This window comes from Penaeus monodon, chromosome 8, assembly GCF_015228065.2.
Source record: "Penaeus monodon isolate SGIC_2016 chromosome 8, NSTDA_Pmon_1, whole genome shotgun sequence".
NCBI lineage: Eukaryota > Metazoa > Arthropoda > Malacostraca > Decapoda > Penaeidae > Penaeus > Penaeus monodon.
The window spans coordinates 16,509,909-16,527,408 of record NC_051393.1 but is presented as its reverse complement, the minus strand read 5'-3'; the positions used below and the strand labels follow the sequence as shown (position 1 = coordinate 16,527,408).

At 43.1% G+C, this 17,500-nt stretch overlaps 1 protein-coding gene and 1 pseudogene across 2 annotated transcripts in view; both read left to right on the top strand.

The window, feature by feature from the left end:
- Positions 1-16,042, top strand: part of LOC119576202 (tubulin alpha-2 chain-like) — a 31,078-nt gene extending 15,036 nt beyond the window's left edge. For both annotated transcript variants that reach the window (XM_037923789.1, XM_037923788.1), the window contains exons 2-7: positions 13,266-13,371; positions 13,698-13,808; positions 14,147-14,319; positions 14,619-14,747; positions 15,011-15,210; positions 15,829-16,042. In XM_037923789.1, coding sequence (XP_037779717.1) covers positions 13,266-13,371; positions 13,698-13,808; positions 14,147-14,319; positions 14,619-14,747; positions 15,011-15,210; positions 15,829-16,027 — 918 coding nt within the window. In that variant the 3' untranslated portion in view covers positions 16,028-16,042. The remainder of the gene's footprint in view (positions 1-13,265; positions 13,372-13,697; positions 13,809-14,146; positions 14,320-14,618; positions 14,748-15,010; positions 15,211-15,828) is intronic.
- Positions 16,043-16,626: 584 nt separating this feature from the next.
- Positions 16,627-17,500, top strand: part of LOC119575889 — a 1,499-nt pseudogene continuing 625 nt past the window's right edge.

Genomic DNA, 17,500 nt, shown 5'->3' with positions numbered 1-17,500 from the left:
TTTCTTATCCCGATCACATCTGGATTACCTTCCCACGAACATAAGGATAAACAATCAAATTATCTAAAGAGGGATAAACTGAGCACATAACACATCCACGCTTTTCTCTTATGATTTTATTATGATTTGGCCCAAAGAAAAATCATGACACCTGTGGCAGAACCTTAGCGTGGGACGTCCCTTTAACAGCACACAATGGCCGTAATCTGCTCTGCCGGGATACTTTGGCAGCGTTCAGCGAGACAATGTCTTGACTGTAGCTTCCGGCGCCTCGAGGGACGAGGGAGGGGGGCATGGAAGGGGGAGAAGGGACGGAGGGAGAGTTGTACAGCTGACTGGAGACTCACCCAGCCATGCACCTCCCCCTCTCCCTTCCCGACCCCTCGCCCCTCCCGGCCACGCCCACATCCTCCCTTAATACTCCTCATCCCTATATTATTGTACCTCATCGTTGCTCACAAAACACTCTTCGTATTATTTTGACAGTTTTTCTCATGGCAGAAACACACATGCACTATATATATATATATATATATATATATATATATATATATATATATATATATATATATATATATATATATATATATATATATATATATATATATATATATATATATATGTGTGTGTGTGTGTGTGTGTGTGTGTGTGTGTGTGTGTGTGTGTGTGTGTGTGTGTGTGTGTATACACAACACACACACATGTACATGTACATATACATGTACATGTACATGTTCGTGTATATGTATATATACACATATATATACGCATATATATACATATACAAATTTGTCTTTCAACAAATCGGGATCACCGTAATCTACTGTGTCAAGCCTCTTTCCTCCTTTGCCTCCCATGTTCTCCTCATTCGCACGTTCTCCCTTCTTTGTCGCATTCACACTCGTCTTGGACTCTCACCTGCCCGCGTGCAACCCGTCCTCAAGCGCACCCATCAAAACCCAGCTCGTGTAAACACACATCTCTTTCCCACCTTCTCCTGTGCACCTGTTCTGCTACCGCCCACGCTTGCCTGACCTACTTCCGCCCACTCCCCCCCTCCTCCCTTCCCGCCCACGCCCACAGCGATTACGCCTTTTACGAGCCGCAGGATTCATCTGCCTGTTTCACGCCGGGGGAGGCTCGTCAAACGCCGACCATCCATTCCCATGATTAGGCGTACACCGAGGCAGGCGAAAGCACCAACCTGAAACATAATGTCCCGTATCCGCGTCCCCTTTCACACGCCGAGGGCGCTCGCCCTGGCCCTCGGCGGGATATACGAGCTGCCAACAGGCGCCGGGCATGAAGCGAGGCTCCGGCGGGCGAGGCGTCCGTTGCCGCCGCCCGGAGAGGCGACGCGAGGGACGCCCGAAGACTCTAGGCGGGAGCTGTGCTTGCCTCTCGGGTGCAGTTCAAGAAAGCGCGATTCTAGTGTGGGCGTGAAGTCTCAGATGGGCGTGAACGAGAATGTGCGGATCGTAAAGAAAAGAAGGGAGAAGAGAGAAGGGAGAAGAGAGGAGGGGTGGAAGGGGTTGTACAAATAGCAGGTTCTGGTGATTTGATCTGCTGAAAGACAAGTCAGTGGAGCAGACACCGCGTCATTACGCCCTCCGCTCTCCACGGTCACGGCGGATAAGAATATGAAATTTGAATTCCGTGCCTTGATTAGCGGCTCACGACCTGTCTCAATGGCGGATTAGGATCCGGCGAATCGTGTTGGCTTCTCATAACGCGAACATTTTTATTTCGAGTTCATTCATCCCGCTGTCAGACTGGGCGGAGTGGCGAGGGAGGGGCATCCAAGGCATAGATAAATGCGTTGTCAAAGCTGTTCCCTCCCCTCCCCTCTTCCCTCCGTCACGGCGTCACTCTGGCATCGCGAGAAAAAGAAACACAAACGAACACGAAAAATAATAACATAATTGCGACATCCGCCAATTTAGAACCCTTATGGAAATCTTTTCCTTTTGATTCGCGTTCTTTTTTTTTCTTTTCATTTATTTTGTCCTTTTCTCCGCCGTCTTTACAATTAAATGGATTTTTATGTTTCCCGTCCCTGGGTGGCCTCGCGGCGAGATGCGTGTGCCCATGACGCCGTAGTAAATAAAATGCCCCCTTCCTCTTCCTTTATGCATTCGCTTGTGTGAATATATTTTTTGTGCTTCCTTTATTGCTTTAGGGAAGTTTGTTTTGCGGCAGCTACTGTGGCTGTCTCCTCCCCCGGCGGGTCACGAGCGCGGATCAGCCGTGAAAGGAAACCGACCGAGCGACTCCATCGGTGCCTCCGCCGGCGTTTTCTCCCTCGGAACGGAAATGTCGGAGGAGAGATTTCCATTGATTGAATGAATGACATCTGCAATTTTTCGCTCTCGGAGCTTTCTGCCAAGTTTTTTTATTTATTATTTTCGTGCAGCTCCTTCTTTGACTAATCTGTTCATTTCCCGTTACGCAGCGTTCAATTTGGCGTTATTTATGCTTTCCTGTTATAACAACCGGATTATTTTTTTTTGCCGTTCATGTCTCCGCGAATTGCCGGGAATCAACTCCCCCCCCCCCTATCACCGCCTTCCCTTCCCCACCTCCCTTCCCTCTCGACTTCGCGAACTGGAATTAGCACGATTTGGGGACCCGCTTTGCGTGGTGTATATCCGCCCATTTTTCCTTGGTGTGTTTCCAAACCCGTTTCCTGTCACCTGTTTCCGATGTTCCTTCCTTACGCGCAGACAGACGTTTTCCTCTCCGCTTGAGTGACCTGACCTCGCTACGCTCACTGACCATCTCCAAGGGGCTGGGAGGCGGGGGGGGGGGGTGGCATGTGGGAGTTTAGGTAGAGGGTGAGGGGGAGAGAAGGGGGAAGGTGGGGGGGGGGAGTAAAAGAGGAAGGTAATTATGGTGACTTCCCTTTCGACCTAGAATCCCCTGAGGAAGAAACGGTGGCTTGTTTTTAATGTTTTCTTCTCTCTACTACTACTACTACCACCACCACTACTGTAAAAACTACTATTATTACTACCGTTGAAAATATCAACGCTACTACAACCACTACGAAACTACTACTACGCAATAAGAACTACTACTACTATTACTACCAACATCAAAAGTAAATATACGACTTTCACTGCCATCCCTCCTACTATTGCCTAATTTGCAACACAGTTACGTCTCTAATTATTTAAAAAAAACTGGTGTTATATTGATCTTATCTAAACCTTTTAAAGCTTCTTGCGAGATCTGGCAGTGACTCAATATATTCTTGTTATCCAAATCATAAAAAGTGTCCCCTAAAAAAATAAGAAAAAAAAAGTACTCGTGGTTTCCGCTCAGCTGTCCCTGTGGTTATTTTTTTCTGTTCATCATTTTTTTTTTTCATATTCTAAACACATTCTATACGCAGCCGACTGGAATATCCATTGTTTAAAATTGAGTTTAGATATTTATTAAATATGCTGGATGCTTATTTTAGAGTATTTTAACAAGTTTTTTGATTAGGCATTAGAATATTTTTCATGATGGACACTTTCACGTTTTCTGTAACAAATATTTTCACATATCTTTAATTCATTATTTTGATGTAATAGATAGTATTTAAAAAATCTTGTGCAAAACACCATATCAATAGTTTCCCTAACCCTAGTATATTATTTTCTTAAATATAACATACCGAGAATCCAGAACAACTGTATCTACATCTAGCATTTTCACATCTTCCTATTCACTCATCCGACCCTGAATCAGCTGACTTGCAACCGGCAGAGAGTCATGCCGGATACTGCAACAAAGAAGGCATGTCATATTGCCTTTGTAACGTCTCGGCCACTTGATTGTTTGCAGTTGCAGTTTTTATTTGCAATTTCGATACCAATATATACTTAACGATATATATCATATATCAGCGAACTGAAATCTATATATGCAGATTTCAATTTTCGTATCAGTTTTACATAAGAGGAAGTCGCTTTCCCTCCTAGAAAAAAGACTAACGGTTTTATCAGTACGTTCTCTTGAACCAAGGCGGTCTTGAAAGCCAAATGTATTTGTATTTCTCCCCTTTTCATTCAGTGCACAGTAATTAAACCGTGTGAGTGGCAAAGAAACGTAAAAAGACAAACAAACCCGAATTTCATGCTCGAACGCAGATCAGCGACACCTTCCTATGAGGCTTCGAAACTCGCAGAGTCATGCTCCGAAGCTTCGAATCGGCTTCACTTTGAAACCTTCTCGGAACACGTTCATCTTTTGTCTCTCATGGGTCTTTTTTCTTTTTTTTTTCTTACAGTCGCTCTCTCTCTCTCTAAATCCCTTTCGTTCTCTTTCTATCAGCCGCCCGTTTTTTTCTGGTTCATTTCATTGTCTAAGGTTCTTGATCCTTTGCCGGTTGAATGTGCTTTTTGACGCTCCGAATTCACTAGCCAGGTTTTTCGTTTCGTTTCACGTTTCTCTTTTCTCTCTTCCCATTTTCCTTTCTTTTTCCTCTTCCCTTTTGGTTGTCCTTGTACATATGTAAGCATTCTCTCTCTCTCTCTCTCTCTCTCTCTCTCTCTCTCTCTCTCTCTCTCTCTCCGTCCGTTTCTTCCCCTTCCAAACCACACGTTCCTTCTCCTCCTCCTCCTCCCCTTCTTCCTCTTCGGCAGCGGAGCGTGAGGAAATAAGTGAGGAAGAAGGAGGTTGAAGGAGGACAGGAAGTGTTTTCATGAGAAAGTTAAAGAGACGGGAGTTGTATAGTGTCTAGGTTGTCTCTCATTCCCTTCTGTTTCTGCATACTTTATTTACGAAACGCATACGTACCGTGCATATACGATAATGCTCTACCTGTCTGTGAGTGTAGCTCCATCTGTACACACAGGAAATACAACGCCATGTAATGTACACGTAAACCTTTTATTTCATTTCCCATCGGAATGATTACAAAACGTTAAAGAAGTTATTATTGCGAACTTAATGACACATGAAAAATATTTCATGTTCACGAATGCGCAACGAAAGTTAATTGAACATTTCAGAAGCCATTTTTAATTACATGTTTATAATGCATCACGATTCATCTTCATTTCTGTTGATGAGCAAAGAGAATGAACTCAGGATAAAAAGGGCATACACATTAAATCGAGCCCAGCTAGCAGTCCAGTCTTCCACGCTGAGATGAAACGGCAAAACTGAACAACAACAAGGAACTAAACCGAAAACTGAACAGTGGCTGAGGAGACTTTTCATTCCCATGTTTCAATATGCACTCCTTTCCTTCCTGTTCGAAGCAATGTAACAAATATTACGAATGGTAATTAAAACGAGTTTAAACGAAGCAGACCAACACATGCGTAACATAAAAGTGTACTTAATGGCTCTCCAACTTCAGTAGCGGTCAGCACACACACGACCATTGCTGCCGGGCGTACGAGAAATATTCCTTTTACTTATTTCTATTCTTCCAGTCTTTAGATATTCAATTCTTTTCATTATAGAACTTACTGTTCACACATAGTATCTATCAAATCTGAGCCTTAGCTCGAGAAAAAAGATCGGGTTACTGGTGCATCGCGGGCTCGCGTGGCGCCATGTGTTAGTCGAGATAAATGCCACGATAACAATGCTTAACACACACAGATTACTATAATTGGCTAAAGGAAAATTTAAATTGGCACGATTGGCGACAGCGAAACAGGCGGTCACACACAGTCCCCACAAGAGCCGCGGCAAGTGAAGGCAGCGAGAGGAGGAGAGGAAGGACAGGCTAATGGTTTCCGAGGAAGGGAAATTAAATACCTTTTGCACCGAGGTCTTTGACAATGCACGAATTACGCTTGCCGGCCGGAAGAAAAATAAACAGAGCTCGCTGCGTCGGCATCACTATTTGTGTTTGATCGGCAGAGTGCATCGACGTGCTGTGCTGTGTTGCAGATTGTTGCATGACGGTTATCTTGCGTTGCTCCGACGATCTTGCGGTTGGTTGTGCAGAAGGGGTTGCGTGTCGCCGGCAGAATATATATATATATATATATATATATATATATATATATATATATATATATATGTATATATATATGTATGTATACACACACACACACACACACACACACACACACACACACATACACACACACACACACACACACACACACACGGCGGAGGCTGCGGCACGAGGTTCCGGGCCGGTTCCAAATTTTGATTATATATATATATATATATATATATATATATATATATATATATATATATATATATATATATATATATACATATATGTATATATACATATATAATGGATAAAAAATGTTACTGCGAGAAAAATTAAAGAAAGATAAAAAAGAAATATAAATATTTTCTCTGGGGTCATCTCTTTTTCTCTAATGAATACTAGTTATTGGCTGTTAGATGGATGGGTTTTGGCGCTGTTAATTACAGTGATAGAATTATAAAGGTACGCAGTGATTCATACTCAATGAGCAATAACTTTGCCGCAAAATAAAAGTGCAAGTATGTAAGCGCTGTATACATGTATTGTATCAGTGCGTCCGTATGTGTGAAAACATACTGTACAGGCGGGCATGCATGTGATCTGTGCATTGTATGAATGTACATTAGGTAACCAAATTGCGTGCATTTCTTAAGCGCAAGAGAGAGAGAGAGAGAGAGAGAGAGAGAGAGAGAGAGAGAGAGAGAGAGAGAGAGAGAGAGAGAGAGAGAGAGAGAGAGAGAGAGAGAGAGAGAAACGAATAAGGAAAACGAAGACGCCAACAAAAACAAATATTTCTCCTCGGAGGAGCAGATATGGAGAGACCATCTGCGAGGGGAAGGGAGCGAGGACTGACACAAGGCGAGGGGAAAAGGCGATGAGTCGGCGCGAGTGTGGCTTTCTCTTTTGTCTTTACAATTTCCCTTCCCCTCTTTTTATCTCGCAGCATGGACGGTTTAAAAATAGTGTTGCCGCGCTGTTCAAATCACAATCGCAGTTCCCTTGTTTGCGCTTCTTTTCTCTCGCCGTTTCATGTGTCGTTGGTAATGAGGTCGTGCATTAGTCGTCATCCCGGCATTCCGAGGGGAGTCCCTGGTGCTCCTTGGCTCTAACACGCGAGCATTTCCTGCATCAAGAATAACTCCCTCTCCTCCCCTCGCAAATGATACACATTTCCCCCTCTCGCTTTTCTCGCATGTCCCCCTCCCTCCTCTCTCCGCTCTCTTTATTTACCGCTTTCCCCCCCCTCTTTTCCTCTCACTGAGCTGCCTCTCGTGCTCGTCTTGAAATGCCATTGCAAGCAACAAGAGGAGGATTTAACTCTGCTGACGCGACCGCACCCTACGGTACTTGTCGAGAATCACAGTTTATCATCAGCTGTTGTGGAGAGTCACCCTCGCAACCTTTTGACTTTATTACAACTTATTAATTTCTTATTCGGGCTTCGTTATTGCCGAAGACTGGTTACGAGCTGGTTCTGATTGAGTTATGAATAGTACATTACAGTTATTTTTTTGCTTTAGTTAAGCGTTATTCATCAGAAGGTGATATGGCAATCTGATAATTAAAAACTGTCGGCACGGATGAGGGAAATCTAATAGGTTTCAACTGCACTCTATATTCGTGAATAGCGTTATTTTAAGGAATCCATCCCGAGCACGCGCCAGGAATGAAAACCAAAGCACCCACGAAACGGAAAGGGAATTCATCCGCCACTGATCTGTAACTCGATCTTTACGCACCTTGGTTCTGTCTAGACAAACGTCATGTGTAAAACCGATTGGACAAGACAACCAATATGTTAGCCAGACCCAAATATTTGTGGGGTCTCCTGCACAGCTGCGACTCACACGGCGCCGTCTGGCTCGGCGGAGCGATGAGGGTGGTGGCCAGGTACGGAGAAGGCAGTGTAGGGTGAGGAGCAGGCCGTAGGGCGAGGTTGTAGGGCGAGGTTGTGGGGCGAGGTTGTAGGGCGAGGTTGTAGGGCGAGGGGGGATTGGTGAAATGAGGAAGGTGATTGGTAAGACTGCGAAGAGAGAGCACTGGGTCAAAGAGTCGCTGACAAGTGGTAGACAGGAGAGGCAGAGATTAAGGCTGGTGTACTTGATGCATTGCAAAAGGGATGTATATATATATATATATATATATATATATATATATATATATATATATATATAAATACATAAATAAACACACACACACACACACACACACACACACACACACACACACACACACACACACACACACACACACACACACACACACACACACACACACACAGACGGACCACGTAGACGTACGCAGATATAGCGATTTAACGAGTTAATGAGCATTCCTTTTAAAATAACAGAGGCTCCCCTCCACCAGACGCCAAAAATGACTACAAAGAAAACGGAAGTGACACGTACGGCGAACCACGCGTCGGCGGTGACAGGCAAGGTTGCTCAAATCTTTTAAAAAGACTTCCTCAAATCGACACATTCATATCGATTCTTGATAAAAAGAAATACTTCTGAATATCGCTTGTATATAGATCATGATATTGGTGGCGACATGATGATATGACAAGGGATAATAACCGTGCTGGAGAGAGAATCGATTGTTCTCGCTTGGGTTTTCTGCAGAAGAAACTGCCGCGACTCACCTGCCGGTGGCCGCTCGCTGCATGCTGCACGGACAATAGCAATATTTCCCTAGTCTTGCGGGGAAGGGAACTGTTCGATCGCATAAATGTTATATATTTGAATATATAGAGTGTAGGTACATGAACATACTCTGTTACACCCACACACTTGTACCAAGCGTTACAAAAACGAAAGTAGTAAACAAGCAAACAAACAAACAACCGAACTATTGATACACGAATAAACAAATGAATAAGTAAATGAATAAATAAAAGTGACTCCTTGGAACGGAAATTTGTCACTTGCAATTAAAGCACTTAATAGCGGGCACCGTGACAAAGTGTTTGCAATACAGGAAGCCGCACGAGGATTTTTGGGAAAAGGCTATTCATGCAAAGCGATCTGGTGCAACACGTGTGATTCTTTTGATCCTTTTATAATAGGAGCTGGTGTAGGTGAAGAAAGAAAGAAAAGAATGGAAAAGAAGGAAGAAAGGTAAGTTAAGAAGGAGGAGGAGGAGGAGGAGGAGGAGGAGGAGGAGGAGGAGGAGGAGGAGGGGAAGAAGAAGAAGTAGAAGAAGAATGAGGAGGAAGAAGAAGAAGAAGAAGAGGGGGGGAGGAGAATGATGAAGGATTCGAAAACGTAAAAAAATCCAAGATGGCGCAGAAAGAGACAAAGGAAAATAAACTAATAATAATAAGAAAAAAAAGATCCCTTAATCTATCTACACGTGTCAAGTCCTAAAAAAACGAATCCCCTTTAAGCCTTTAGCCACTCGGAGGTGCATCGCCGAGGGGTGTCGTTCGGGATGAGCGACGAGGCAGCGCGTGCACCCGCCATGACTCACACGACTCAGTGAATCAGCGACTCACGAAGCTGAACCGAAGCCTTGTTGTTGACCACACGACCCTGACCCTCTCCTCTTAGCTCCCCCCCCTCCTCTATCCCTCCTCCAGACCCTACTCTTCTTTCTTCCTTATCTTCTCCATTCCTCGTTCCTTCCTTACTCCCCCCCCTCCCCCACCCACCTTTACACCAGCTGTTCTGTCCACCTCTCCTTTCCTCCTTCCGTTCTTCGTTCCGCTCTCTTCCCATTTTACCTTACACTTCCCCACACCTGTCCCTTTACCTATTACCCTACTTCCCTCCGTCCCCTGTCCATCTCTCCTTCCTTTTATCACCTTACAGCTGCCCTTCTGCGTATTCTTCCCTCCTCCCCTCCTTCTCTCCCACCCTCCTCCCCTCCTTCTCCCCCTCCCTCCTCCCCTCCTTCTCCCCCTCCCTCCTCCCTCCTTCTCCCCCTCCTCCCTCCTTCTCCCCCTCCTCCCTCCTTCTCCCCCTCCTCCCTCCTTCTCCCCCTCCCTCTTCTCCCCCTCCTCCCCCCTCCCCTTCTCCTCGCACACCTGCCTCTTTGTTGTTTGAGTTATTTAATGTTAATGATTTATTCTCCTTCTTCCCGGGAGAGAGCCACACTCCGTGACCCGCCAGGCAGTCAGGCGCTCGAGCTGTGTCGTATTGAGATCGGAAATTTGAATGAGAAAGAGGTTGCTCCTGCGAATCGCTTGCGGGAGTGAGGGAGTCGCTCAAGGGCCGTAGTAATGACATTCCATGGGATCGTTTTCCCTTCTCTCTCTCTCTCTCTTTCTTTTCTCTTTCTCTGTCTCCGTTTCTGTCTCTGCCTCTCTCTTCTTTCTCTCTCTCTCTCTCTCTCTCTCTCTCTCTTTCTCTTTCTCTCTCTCTTCTTTTATTTTATTTTATTTTTACTGTCTCTTTTCAATTTGCCTTTTATTCTTATCTCTTCTCCTTTGCCTCACGATCTCTCCCTCCGTGTTTCTCTTCACCCCTTCTCATTTCTCTCCTCTCTTTCTCCCCTTCCCTTATTTCTTCTCCACTCCCTCTCCATCCTCCCTCCCCTTCTACCCCCTTAAGGCTATTTTCAGTTCTCATGTTCCCCTTCCCCTTGCCCGCGACGGAATTAATGTCGCCCTGACCTTTTCCTTCGGCGGCAGGTGTGGCGAAGTAACCTTTAGGAAAATTGCCCTTGTCTGCTTTATTGAGTGACCACTTCCTCGGGCATATCGCCGGGTTGTGCGAATTGCTTATTCGGCCAACCATTAGACCCTTCTATTTCTTTATCCTTATGGCTAATGTTATAATAATGATAATGATAGCAATAATGGTAATAATAATGATTATTGCCATTATTGTAGTTACTGTTACTACTGCTGTTGTTATTATTGTTATTATGATCACTATTACTATCATCATCACTAATAATTTGTCTTTATGCTTTCCGATATGTTCACGATGTTAAAAACTCGATGGAAATTCGATCCCGCATTGCTCATTTTCCGGGTCATTCGCACCTGTTGATTAATTATGATGTCAATAGCCTCGTCGAGACATCGAGGGACCAGACGGATCGATCACGGCGCCGGAACAACACTTGAAAGTTTGATGCGCTTTTTCCGTGAGTCACGCTGGGCCGCTGCCCAGGAACGGAAATGTCGGGCGCGTCACTGAGCACGCACACACACACACACACACACACACACACACACACACACACACACACACACACACACACACACACACACACACACACACACACATATATATATATATATATATATATATATATATATATATATATATATATATATATATATATATATATATACACACACACATATACACATATATACACGCATATGCACACACACACACACACACACACACACACACACACACACACACACACACACACACACACATGCATATGCACAAAAACAGACACACGCTTCCTTGCATGCATAAAAGCACACAGCAACTAGGGTCCTTATGCACATTCGTAATTACAGTGGCGAGCATTGATAATAAAGATGAAAATACAAATACTGATAATGATGATAATGACAATACCACAAAAATCGCAGTGACGAAGACAGTAATAAATGGACAGAAAACCACACGGCCAAAAATGATGAACGTAACAGAACTAAGCGAAAAAGAGAGAAGGAGAGACAGGGAGAGAGAGTGAGAGAGAGAGAGAGAGCGAAAAAAAACTTTTATCATAATGCAGAGAGCAGGCAAACGAACTCTATCTCCCTCACACGAGTTACCAGAGCGAGCACCACCCCCGCCCGCCTCTCTGTCTGCGATTATCCATGAGAATAAAGTGAAAATAAAACGTTAATGAAACTATCCGCGGAGGGATGCTATCTATGAGGCAAACGAGACGAGAAATTGTCACTTTTTGCGATATTTCTTTTTTTGTTTATCATTACTTGTTATTACGCTGTGCTTCTCTTCCCTCTACGCTATCTTCTCTGGTATCCAATTTTATGCTGTGTTTCTCGTTCTCTTTAGCTTTTCCTCTCTTTTTTAGCTTCCTTCTTCTGTTTCCTTTCCCTTTTACACTCAATTTCTGGCTAATTTATCGTAGGTAATATCCTACTTAAAGGGCAGTATAACATGTGCTTTGCTCTGACGTCTATTTTCTTTAGTAAAGTTTTGCTCGCTTGCTATATATATATATATATATATATATATATATATATATATATATATATATATATATATATATATATATGTATATATACATATATATGCGTATATATATGTGTATATATATATATATATATATATATATATATATATATATATATATATATATATAAACACACACACACTCTCTCTCTCTCTCTCCCTCTCTCTCTCTCTCACACTCACACACACACACATCTCACACACCTACACACACACACACACACACACACACACACACACACACACACACACACACACACACACACACACACACACACACACACACACACACACACACATATATATATATATATATATATATATATATATATATATATATATATATATATATATATATGTATATATGTATAAATATTTGTATTGCAAAAACATGCATTTACATAAAATTATTGATCAATAGATGAATCTGACATGTACTAGGACCTAATCTTCAGACGATATGTGCCGCATATTCACATACATGTGGGCACGTCTTTTCCACATGCTAATCTGTCTGTGACCTGAGCAGGCTGAATGAGATAAGAATCATCTCTGCATTTCCACTTTAATGCAGATCATGACTGACATACATACTTTTTCTCGACTAGCAATCTCAGTAGATGTAATTCCATGGTATAAATCTGATGTAATGTCGATTTGATGGGGATAATTCCAGTCCAGAGTTGTCATGCAAAGGAAACTTCAGCGAATAAGGAATTTAGTTCAGCGTAGTTGTAGAAAGTTCAAAAAAGCGATTTCGAACAGAGTGATTTTCATAACGTTCGCTCCGGAATCACGGCTTGACTCTCCGAAAACGCTATTATATTTCGAATTGCAACGTGTTTGGCAATGATTACATTTTTTTAACCATTAATGATGACGAGACATCTTTCCATTTTGTCTTTGTTATTCACGGTAATAAATGCAGTTGATGAGTTTAATGCACTTTTCGCGGGACCCATTTCTTATTTGTGGTAAGCTTTATATATCTGTCTATCTATATATCAATTTATCTGCAATTACACAGTTATCTCTCTCTCTCCCTCCATCCCCCTCTGTCTGGCTCTCTCCTTCTCTCTCTGAATCTACCTCTTATATTTTCGAAAAGGAAATTCAATCGTTTTTTCTTCTTTTCACAGCGTGAGTGCATCAGCGTCCACATCGGTCAGGCCGGCGTGCAGATTGGCAACGCTTGCTGGGAACTGTACTGCTTGGAACACGGAATCCAGCCCGATGGCCACCTCGGTAAGTGGTGTTCGATCGCTTTGTGCTTTCCTATATACACTTGATATTTATATTTATTTCTTTTGTGCTTATGAATATCTCTCATTTATACATTTATCCTCTCAGTTATCTCATTTATGTCTCTATATTTGGATACTTCCCCGTCAATGGGTATATTTCTTAACTGCTCTGTACACTTTTTTACCTGTTATTTTCTTTATTTATATGTTTCCCCTTTGTATATGCTTATACTTTTCCGCAGTCAGAAAGTGGGAAAGTAAAACAGATTGGACAGACTACATTCATACCCGAAGATTTTTACTAACTTTTGTTAAATTCTTTCTCAGCCGAAGATGTTCCCCAAGAAGAAAACATGTACACAACCTTCTTCCAAGAAACAGGAAGGGGCAAGTATGTTCCACGTGCAATCTACGTGGATCTGGAGCCCACTGTTGTTGGTAAGTAATTTTCTTGAGTTACCCATATGAATAAAGTTTTCTTTGATTCTGGTGAACTTCCTATTCGCTGGTGGACTTTGATATTTTCAATAAGTTTACTATTTCACTTGCTTTACCTATCTGATATAATCTAGTAAGACCATTTAGAAATTTAGGGAAAAAATAAGCTCTGATAAATGATATGACTCCTAAAAGGAAATTTAAGTTAATATAACCATCATTTAACCTAGTACTTAGCCCTGCAGTTATTTACAGTCAGAATACTGCTATAATGAAATTGTTTCCTCATTGCTAGCCTTTTTTGGACCAATAAGATTAACATGTCCCTTATGTTTCAGACGTAGTCAGGACCGGCCCTTACCGCCAGCTGTTCCACCCTGAACAGTTGATCAATGGTAAGGAGGACGCAGCCAACAACTACGCTCGTGGCCATTACACAATTGGGAAAGAACAAGTGGATTTAGTAATGGACAAGCTGCGCAAGATGGCAGATGCTTGCTCAGGTCTTCAGGTAAGATTTCCGTTTGAGTGAAGTTGATGAGTGTGAAGAAAATAGCCAGGGAAAAAAATGGAAGAGAGAGTGTAAGATTTCTTCATATTTCATGACCGTGAGATTTTTCGATTCTTGTTTTCTCATATCGTTAAGAGGAAATTCATGGGAAAATCGTAATGATATGACTGATTGCAAACGACACATAGATAAAAAAAACAAAGAGAGAATGAGACTTCTGCATGATAATTTTTGAGAGTCTGCCCTACATAACGGACCGAAATACAAAAACCAGGATCTCATTTCCTCTGCTTCCACAGGGCTTCCTCGTCTTCCACTCCTTCGGCGGAGGCACCGGATCTGGCTTCACGTCCCTGCTGATGGAGAGGCTCTCAGTTGACTACGGGAAGAAGAGCAAACTGCAGTTCACCGTGTACCCCGCCCCCCAGGTGCGCACTGGAGGGTCTGTGGGGGAGAGGGAGTGGGAATAGGAAAGTGGAAAACAGGGAAAAGGAGTAGGAGTGGGAGAGTGAGAGTGAGAATGAGATGGAGAGGGAGAAGGGAAGGGAAGGGGGAAGTGAGTGAGAGTGACAGAGAAAGAGAGAGAAAGAGAAAGAGAAAGAGAGAGAAAGAGAAAGAGAAAGAAAGATGGCGACCCCGCCGCCTGCCTTATCAACGACCGAAACCAATCTAACTCCTCCCGGCTTCCCAGATCTGCACGGCGGTCGTCGAGCCCTACAACTCCATCCTGACGACCCACACGACCCTCGAGCACTCCGACTGCGCCTTCATGGTCGACAACGAAGCCATCTACGACATCTGCCGAAGGAACCTGGGCATCGAGCGCCCCTCCTACGAGAACCTCAACCGCCTCATCGGCCAGATCGTGTCGTCCATCACAGCGTCGCTCAGGTCAGTTCGCAGCCACGAAAAAGTCACGAAAAGGTCACAAAAAGGTCATGAAAAGGTCGAGGTCAAAATATAATTGGGAAGATTTTAATAGCGTTAGAAATATGGTCTGTTAGTAGGATAGAAAACCAGAAGAAAATGATAGGGAAATTGGAGAGAATTTTTTTTTTAAAGTCAACAGCAACACGCTTAGCAAGTATTTTAGAAAATATATTGTATTAGGATAAAATGTATATGTTTTTTGTAGTTAGATAGTTTGTAAGAAAAAGAGACGGCGTTTCAGTTCGTTAGATTGTTAGGAGACAGGAGAGTCTGTTGCTTAGAAGAGTGCTAGGAAAGTGATTTCACTGATGGGCACACACACACACACACACACACACACACACACACACACACACACACACACACACACACACACACACACACACACACACACACACACACACACACACACACACACACACACACACACACACACACATGCACACACACAAACACAAACACACACACTCACACAAGCCCTTCCTCTTCGCTGTCCTCCTTCCCACAGTCCTCCACAACCCCGCACTATTAATCGAAAGACCGCACTATTAATGCCCACGCCCTTGCTTCCCCCAACAGGTTCGACGGCGCCCTCAACGTCGACTTGACCGAATTCCAGACCAACCTCGTGCCTTACCCCAGGATCCACTTCCCTCTCGTCACGTACGCGCCCGTGCTCAGCGTGGAAAAGGTCAGTGCGAGGGGCATCGGATCTGCAACTGATGTCACTGTTAAGATTATAATAATAATCATGCTGCTATTGCTACAACAGTTATAAATACTACTACTACTTTTACTATTGATAATGATAGAGATAACAATAATGGCAATGATCATAATAATGATGATGATAACAATAATAATAAGATAACAATAAGTATGATATAATATTTGTAATCAGTGAATATGACGATAATATACAATATGGTTCCCCCTCCCTTCCTTCCGCACCTCCTCACCTCCCCCCCTTTCTCCCCCTTTCGTTTTCCCCTCCGTTCCCATAATTAATTTCCCGTTTTGTCTTGCACTTACACAACAACCCTTTGTCGTTGGCCGAGATCCCCGTTCTTTGACCCAAAATTAAGTGTTCCCGTTTGGTGTTTGGGAGGCGTCCCGACATTGTCTGGTTTTGGGGGCCAAGGGTTACAAAGGTTGCTTTCAGGCCCAAAAAGATGAAGTGTGAAACCCCGATGGAATTTATTGGGATGCAATGAATTGGAATTTCGTCAAAGTTAAGGCAGTTTTTAGATAATAAATAGGAAAAATTCCTTTTCGCAATTTAAAGGTTGGAGGTTTTGGAATCACATAAGTTCCTCATTTGGACTGCCCAAAGATTAAACTATTCTGCTAATCTTAAAGGAATTTAGGTGGGTTGTAATGGCCAAAGGTAATCCTTTCTCGAATTTTCATTAAAGATGGGTTTGGAATCATATGTGATATTTCCTAATTTTCCCAAAAGTTAAACTCTTCATTACTGACAAGGAAAAGATTTAGGGGGGAAACCCTTGCTGATTTTGAAAGGCCCAGTATCCGGGGGGGTTAACATTGACCCAATACCACACAACAAGACGTTTACGCTATTTTGTAGAAACAACTAAGAACGTAGCTTTCGTGACTTACTGGAAATCTACCTTACACGCATCATCTCGACGCTTTTTCCTGATGGCAAATCGGAATGAACTACTTTTGCTTAACTTCCTCAGTTAAACTAACTTTCGTTTTTTGAACTTCCTCAGGTGGGCATCAACTACCAGGCTCCCACGGTGATCCCAACGGCGACATGGCTCCCACACAGCGCGCCGTGTGCATGATCTCCAACACGACCGCCATCCCCGAGGTTTGGGGCCCAGACTCAACCACAGTTCGATCTCATGTATTCCAAGCGCGCCTTTGTTCACTGGTAAGCCCTTTATTTTATTTCTTTTCTCCTTTTGCGAATGCTTTGTTTCGTTTACATATAGATTATAGATGAACTTTTGTTGTTTAAAAATCTTGTCGAGAATTAGAATACCTGAGAATTATATATTCATAATTCCCTTACATGATTTGTATATGGTTGCATCAGACAGTAATCTTGTCCCTCGCTGACCCTTAAACCAGGAGAGACTGATGCTCTCATTATACAGCCTTTATGCTCTTAGTAAGATACTGTGACATCTATTGCCAAGAAACTGGACATCATTTATCCAAATTACTACAGGTACGTTGGAGAGGGTATGGAAGAGGGTGAGTTCGCAGAGGCTCGCGAGGA